This window comes from Pseudoliparis swirei, chromosome 2, assembly GCF_029220125.1.
Source record: "Pseudoliparis swirei isolate HS2019 ecotype Mariana Trench chromosome 2, NWPU_hadal_v1, whole genome shotgun sequence".
In the NCBI taxonomy this organism is placed as follows: Eukaryota; Metazoa; Chordata; class Actinopteri; order Perciformes; family Liparidae; genus Pseudoliparis; species Pseudoliparis swirei.
In genome coordinates this window covers 2,763,572-2,770,678 of record NC_079389.1, presented here as the reverse complement: position 1 = coordinate 2,770,678, position 7,107 = coordinate 2,763,572, and the positions used below count along the sequence as shown (strand labels likewise).

Sequence of the window (7,107 nt, the reverse complement as noted above, 5' to 3'; positions counted from 1 at the left end):
TGTGTGTGTGTGTGTGTGTGTGTGTGTGTGTGTGTGTGTGTGTGTGGCTCGGGAGGAGAGAACACATAAACATATGCATCGTTTAATAAAATACACGTTTAATGTTGAGTGGCTGAGTCAATCTGCATTCTGATGTTGAACAAGATGTATTCAGGGACCCGACGTTACACCCAGACCACAACGAGCCACTGAGATGGTGAATGGCTGTGTGTGTGTGTGTGCACGTGTGTGCTTTCACACAATTCTGTTCACACACACGGTCGAATATCGCTGTAAAACACGAGTTTGGCTCTTGCCGCACGATAAAGTTAAGTTGGCTTATAATTACCTTTGCATTGAAAATGCGGAAGGTTATGTTTTGATCGCCGTGTATTTATTACCTTCGCATTGAAAATGCTGGAAGGTTATGTTTTGATCGCCGTGTATTTATTTATTTATTTATTTGTATGCGTGTTATTCGCAAAACTCAAAAAGTATTGAACCGAATCGCATGAAATTTGGTGGGATGATTGTTTATTATCCGGGGACCAGTTGATTCGATTTTGGGATCGATCGGGTCAAAGGTCAAGGTCAAAGGTCATGAACAGGTCAAAATGTTCTTGAATCGCATGAAATTTGGTGGGATGATTGGTTATTATCCGGGGACCATTTGATTAGATTTTGGGATCGATCGGGTCAAAGGTCAAGGTCAAGCTCATGAAAAGGTAAACATCTTCTTGAATCGCATGAAATTTGGTGGAATGATTGGTTATTATCCAGGGGCCATTTGATTAGATTTTGGGATCAATCGGGTCAAAGGTCAAGGTCATGGATAGGTCAAAATCTTCTTTTTACCATAGCATGGTCAATTTTTATCCAATTGGCATGCAACTAATGCCAACATTTTCATAATTCAATGCCCAATCTTGTGATATGCGAAGGTATGCGCTCTACCGAGTGCCCGTTCTAGTTGCAAATGTATTAATTGTTGTACACGTAAATAAATACAAATATTCGTCTTGAATAATCCGGTGCAAGCGGAGCTCTCTCGGGTGTTTTAGGCCCAGCGTTTAGCACAACGTGTTCAGTCAGGCCTGCAGTGGGTGCAGCAGCCACAACCTTTTTTAATAAGAGGACAGAAAGTGCCTGGAGAAAAAATAATAACATGGATGGGAGTGGCAGTAAATGTCACAATAAAAAAAAAGAAGAAGAAGATATCTTCTCATAATGAATGCTGCACAGCCTCGTCGCGGCTGCATACTTGTTTCCTGTCCGAGCACGTTGCCCTGGCACTGTCACCGGCGTGGGCTCATACTTTGACTTCATACACCTGCGCGAAAAAGAAGAAAGAAGAAAACCGACTCCAACAAGTCAGTTCTGTTCTGCTAAGCCGAGGTACAAAGCGGCTGTCGGGAGCTCGGATTACTCATTCTTTTTCATCGCCGAGCCACATATCCACAGCAAATATCCCAGGATGTAAAGAGCAGAAAGCTTTACTTCAAAGCTCCCACAAGGTCACCACGGAAAGGTATGTCAAGAGCACCTGAATGCAGCATTCGGGTTTTATTATAGGCTTTATTATAATGGTGGGTGGGGAGGGGGGGGGGGGTGAATGCAGGTCATGACAGTGTGCTTAGTGTGTGTGACACACACACACACACAGAGTGTATTTGAGTGAAATGCTGAGCTATTTTGATGGAAACATCCACTGGGCGTGCGTGTGTGTGCGCGCGCGTGCGCGTGTGCAGGCTTCGCTGTCGGCTCGGGAATGCTGGGCATCAAGTATGCGCAGTCCTGACAGACAGCTGCAACATGCCAGACCAGGACTGGGGAGGGGGGGGGAGAGAGAGAGAGAGAAGGGGGGGGCGGTAAAAGTGCTGATCAAAAACTTGATTCAGTTGGACAGAATTAAAATGGATCCACATTGTAGTTGTGAATCAACAAGGCAACAACAACAACAACAACAACAACAGCAGCAGCACAATCAGAGCGGTTGAACCCGTTGGTGACGTCACGCCGCGGAGCGCCGCTCGCGCTGCCCCTCGGCCACGTGAGTCACACGCGGCGGTTGAAGAAGCCGCTCGGCCTGTTCGACGTGCTCCGCGAGGACGGCAGCCAATCACGGCCCGACTCAGCCGCTCTCTGCCAGGCGGCTGGTCTTCTCGAGGCGCTTCCTCAAATGCACCTTCACACCCCCCCCTCCCCCTCCTCTCTCCCTTTCATCCATTACTACCACCGGTCCTGTTGATGTCGGACCCATTCGGCCCCGCCCCTGCAGACGCGGCCAACATCACGCAGATGCGTAATGTGACGAAGCCACGGGGAGAATCAGCGTTTGACAGTCGGCTCTGTTCTTGTTTGCTCCCGCCGATCGGGGTCGAAACAAAAAGAACAAGGGGTGGGGCGGGGGAGAAAGAAAAAAGAAAAGAACAAATGCTTGATTTATTTACGTGAGAGATCCGGGACAGCCGCTCCGCGTCCTAATGGCCGCCGCCGCCGCCGTGAGGAATCCCGTGTGGGTCGCTCCGGGGCAGGACGCGCAGTTCCTCCACCGGAGCGCCGCCGCCGCACCGCCTCCAGCCGACGAGCCCGGACAAGTGCTCTGTCGCACCGGGGATGCCGTCCCGGGAACTTCCTCCTTCCACGACTATAACCTGGTAGGGCTCGTGTCTGCTCTGTGAACGTGTACTCCTGCTCCCGCCACGTTGCTGTTGCTCCGCGCTCTGCTTTTTGACGCAGAAACACTGTTTTCACTCAATTATGCGCGATCGGCTGTGACATCGGAGACAGCCCCCCCCCCCCCGCGCTTGAGCGTTTATTAGAACGCGTTGTAATATCCACATCTGAGCGTCCCAGCACGTGACTGCAATTTATTTTGTAACATTTTTCATTGTATTTCTGCACCGAGTGGGTCGCGAACACACGCGGGACACGCGCACGGTGCGCCCCGCGCCCGGGACGAGATGCTCGCGGGATGCTGCGCTCGTCTGCCGCGTACTTCTTCTTCTTGAAAACAGCGTTTTCAAAAGGGCGTCTGCCCCGCTGCTTATTAAAAAATAAGTTTTTGATGTGTGTGTGTGTACTCAAGGGCCCTGAATGCATCCCCACATAGATTCACACCAGTTATGTTTTGTTGTTCTGTCATCCACCAGCAGGTTTTTCTGGTTACGGTTCTGTTGTTGTTGTTGTTGATTTCTTTGCATGTGTTTTTACACAGCTTTACAAATGTCTCTTGTTTCCCAGTTTAAATCGGAGATGGACAGCTACCTGTCTCCTCACCAGCAGTACGCAGCCAACTCCAAAATGCTGTGCAGGGACCCCGGGGCCCTGGTGCCGGAGCCGGCGCTCACCGAGGGCTTTGGCCCCCCGTACAGCGTCAACATGAGCCTGCTGCTCCCGCCCGACGTCCCGTACCCGCACCCGGGTCTCAACCGGGCCGCCGCGAGACAGATAAAAACGGAGCCGTCGCACACTCTGATGCCGCCCAGCTGTCAGGGCCACAGAGCGCCAGCGCCGCCGCCGCTCCACGAGTACCCGGGTGGCTTCGGTGCAGCCGGCAGCAGGTTTTTCATCAAACAGGAAGTGCCAGATTACCAGGATGTGCCCCTGTATCAGCTTCTGAACTCCGACTTGGAGCAGCTTGTTCACGGGTCCCAGCTGAGCTCCGCCCCCACGGCCCCTTCAGGCCTTCCAAGCGGTCGCCCGGGACCCGCACAGAGTTCCGCCAAACCCACCGGCGGCCCCCGGTGTGACAGTTTGCCCTTTAACCCGCACCGGGGCCCTCAGCGGAGGCCGACCTATCTGCCGCCCTCCCCGCCGAACTCCGACCCCCCGAGTCCGAGCGGGAGGAAGGAGCTCCTTCACAATCTGTCCCCGCCTCCCTCCTACAAAACCAGCGTCGCCTCCAAGTCGACTTTTCAGGTCCGCCGAAATCCCGCCGACCCGGGACGCGCGCCCGGCACGGCACCGGTCCAAAACCCGGACCAGAACTCCAGCATCAGATCAGTCCAAAGCCCGGGTTCCGCTAAGTACAACAGAAGGAATAATCCGGATCTGGAGAGACGGCGGATTCACCACTGCGACGTTCCAGGTGAGGCCTTCAGGGCCCGTTGACAACGCCGAGACTCAAAGACTCAGTCCAGTGATCTTTTGTTCTTCCTGTATTTTAGGATGCAGGAAAGTGTACACCAAGTCCTCTCATCTGAAAGCCCATCTGCGGACCCACACAGGTAAAATGTTCAGAGTTGCACTCTTTATTTTGAAGGTGTGTGTGTGTGTGTGTGTGTGTGTGTTGCCGGGCAGAAAGCGCTGCCCTTGGCATGCAGACACGCATCCCGGCCCACGTCCCACTGCTGGCACGCCGTGATTCATGACTCACAGTTTGACGCACACGGAGGAGGGGGGAAAAAAAGTCTCTGCCCCTTTTACGTCACAGAGAAACTCATTTCGGCGAATGTTCCGTGTTTTTATTTCTTTCTTTCTTCCCCAAGTGCTTTTCATTTCTTGACGCGTATGTGAATCCGACGTCGCTTCATGCTGCTTCTCGTCTCCGTCCCGCAGGAGAGAAACCGTACCAGTGCTCCTGGGAGGGATGCGAGTGGCGCTTCGCCCGCTCCGACGAGCTGACTCGCCACTTCAGGAAGCACACCGGGGTGAAGCCCTTCCAGTGCGCCGCCTGCAGCCGCTGCTTCTCCCGCTCCGATCACCTGGCCCTGCACATGAAGAGACACCAGAGCTGAAGAGAAACAAACAACAACAACAACAAAAACAAAAACCTTTTCCTGCCAAAAGCACTACCGAGATTTTTTTTTTGTCTTCTTCTTTTTTCTCAAGAACAGGCACTTCAATATCAACAATTACAAACTGTGGATTCATTTTTTTTCTCTCTCTCTCTCTCTCTTTCTTCCAGCGGAGCGACACATTGGTAGCGGTGCCGGCCCACACCGAATATGTTTTCCTTTTATTGTGAAAAGATCAAAAACATGTCACCGTCGCCTTATTTTGGTTTCCACGTGTGTGTGACCCCGATACCGGGTCAGGTCCCATCACTGGTCAGGTGTCACGGTGGATTCATGTTCATGCGCCGCGGAGCACGCCGACAAGTTCAAGTTTGACTATACAGATCATATCAACGCGGTGTCAATTATTTAATTAACGGGAAAAAAAGAATATATGGCAAAGTGGATGTGGGGTCACTGGAAGGTCAGAGAATGTGTGGTTTTAGCCAGCTTGGTCAAAGGTGGGTGTGTGTGTGTGTTATCGGAAGAACAGCAGCTACGTGTGGATTTATTTAAAGACCCCGTAGGAGAGATAAATAGTGGGAGGAGCCGCGTGGCACTGCCAGGTTTATGGGTTCACTTTTGCCACCGAGGACAACGATCCACATTTTCTCAAAAGCAGTCAAATGACAGTGTGATGACGGGTTTGATGTTTTTGTGTTTTGGCGGTGTGAATGTCCCGTAGCTACGGCGATGCGTCTTCACACAACCTGTTGAATCTCCTCCAGGCACAGGCGCACAAGTGAATCTTAAATGGTGCATTTTGGGGATTTCAGGATTTTTTTTTCTTCTTCTTCTTCAACTTATTCACTTTTGTCTAAGAGGTTTTTTTTGTAACTTATTTGGACGGGGCTTGTTTGTTGACTGCACGCTGAAAGGTGGAGGAGGAGCAGCTCCAAGTGCAGCCTGACATGCCGGCAGCAGCTGCCATGACAGACTTCAAACTTTTATAACAGGATCCTCATATGACTGATATGTCTTCATGAATGCTTCCACAGGGATGTCTTTTCTCTTTCCTTTTTTAGAGACGCAGACTGAGCACCTGCCAGCCTGAACATCTGTGTGTAGCTTTTGGTTTCTTTGACTGCTCCACGTATCCAAAACAGCCTTTTAAGTGCCTTTAACAGTTTGTTTTCTGGTTTTTTTTAATTAAGGGTGGGGGGATATAATACCCAGCGGCCCCATTGGGACGACGTGCTTTTATCAGGTACTCTGCTTAAATTAATTGTGTGTGTTGACTGCCCCCCTTCCCCCTCTCATTACCCACATATAGCAATCTCTATTTATGACCAACTTTCTTTAAAATCTGATTCAGGTCGAACAAAATATACATATATATATACATATATGTATGTTTATATATACACATATGTATATGTGTATATACATATGTGTATGTACATATATATATATATACACGTACATTTTTACATATGTGTATTTATAGACATATCTTTATATATATATATATGTGTGTGTATATATATATATGTATGTGTATATACACATATATATATATATGCATCTAATCTATATGTATACATGTGTGTGTGTGTATATATATATATATATGTATTAATAGCAGGGACTGTTTAATGTTATAATTATTAATATTTTTTCAAATGCTAAGAAGGATCAAATGTTAGAATATTGTTACACTCCAGCGCAGCAGGAGTGTGTGACGGAGAATTGTTGCAATACTTTTAAAACATATATATATATATATGTATATGGACACACAAACATTTTGGCATGACAATAACGTTTAGTCATTGCTTCATAAAAAATGTAGCGTAAATTGATCAAAATGTGCTATGACGCCAATGCGACCCTCAAAGTACAAATAAAAGTTTTGTGTTGAATATTGCTTTTTGAATGTCTGTTTTTTAAAATATATGTATATATATATTTATGTACATATAAATATGTAAATAATGTAAAAAAAAGTTGTTGGTCCATATTATCACTGAGTTACCGTATTGAATCTGCTCTTTTAGATTGTAGATTCTCTTCTGTTTGTATTGTTTGCAGCATTGTGTTATTGTCAAAGCTCAACCTTTAGCTATCAGTATACGGAGAATAGATTTGGCAATGTTCTTCTTGGATGAATGCATTATGCTCTTAGTTTTTTGAAGGTCCAGGTTAAAGTGACATGTAAATAGACTTATTAAATACTTTACTGAAGGCTGACTGCTAGAAAACTCGATGGGAATGCGCGAATGATCTCTGAATGAAGTGAATAAGACGGGGATTGGACTCGTCGGCTCCCGTCCACCCACTGGGGGCCAAACGTCTGCTCTTTGTAAATGTACGGAAGCTCATTGTTCTGTTATTGTTTGCGACTTGTAAC

At 48.0% G+C, this 7,107-nt stretch overlaps 1 protein-coding gene across 2 annotated transcripts; it reads left to right on the top strand.

Annotated features, from left to right (window-relative positions):
- Nucleotides 1–928: 928 nt before the first annotated feature.
- On the top strand, nucleotides 929–6,084 carry klf5b (Kruppel like factor 5b). 2 transcript variants are annotated; one of them, XM_056430452.1, is made up of 4 exons: nucleotides 929–1,507; nucleotides 3,223–4,069; nucleotides 4,149–4,208; nucleotides 4,540–6,084. In XM_056430452.1, exons 2-4 carry the CDS (start codon nucleotides 3,235–3,237, stop codon nucleotides 4,716–4,718), a joined length of 1,074 nt encoding a protein of 357 aa, XP_056286427.1. In that variant the 5' UTR covers nucleotides 929–1,507; nucleotides 3,223–3,234; the 3' UTR covers nucleotides 4,719–6,084. The 2 variants fall into 2 exon arrangements, with proteins under 2 accessions (XP_056286427.1, XP_056286420.1); XM_056430445.1 differs by lacking the exon at nucleotides 929–1,507 and adding an exon at nucleotides 2,436–2,636.
- The last annotated feature ends 1,023 nt before the right edge of the window (nucleotides 6,085–7,107 follow it).

Excerpts from the sequence above, each read along its gene's own strand:
- klf5b (XM_056430445.1), top strand. The coding sequence starts at position 2,463 with ATGGCCGCCGCCGCCGCCGTGAGGAATCCCGTGTGGGTCGCTCCGGGG. Across the intron at positions 2,637-3,222 it reads CCTTCCACGACTATAACCTG|TTTAAATCGGAGATGGACAG; the intron begins GTAGGGCTCGTG and ends CTTGTTTCCCAG. Across the intron at positions 4,070-4,148 it reads TCACCACTGCGACGTTCCAG|GATGCAGGAAAGTGTACACC; the intron begins GTGAGGCCTTCA and ends CCTGTATTTTAG.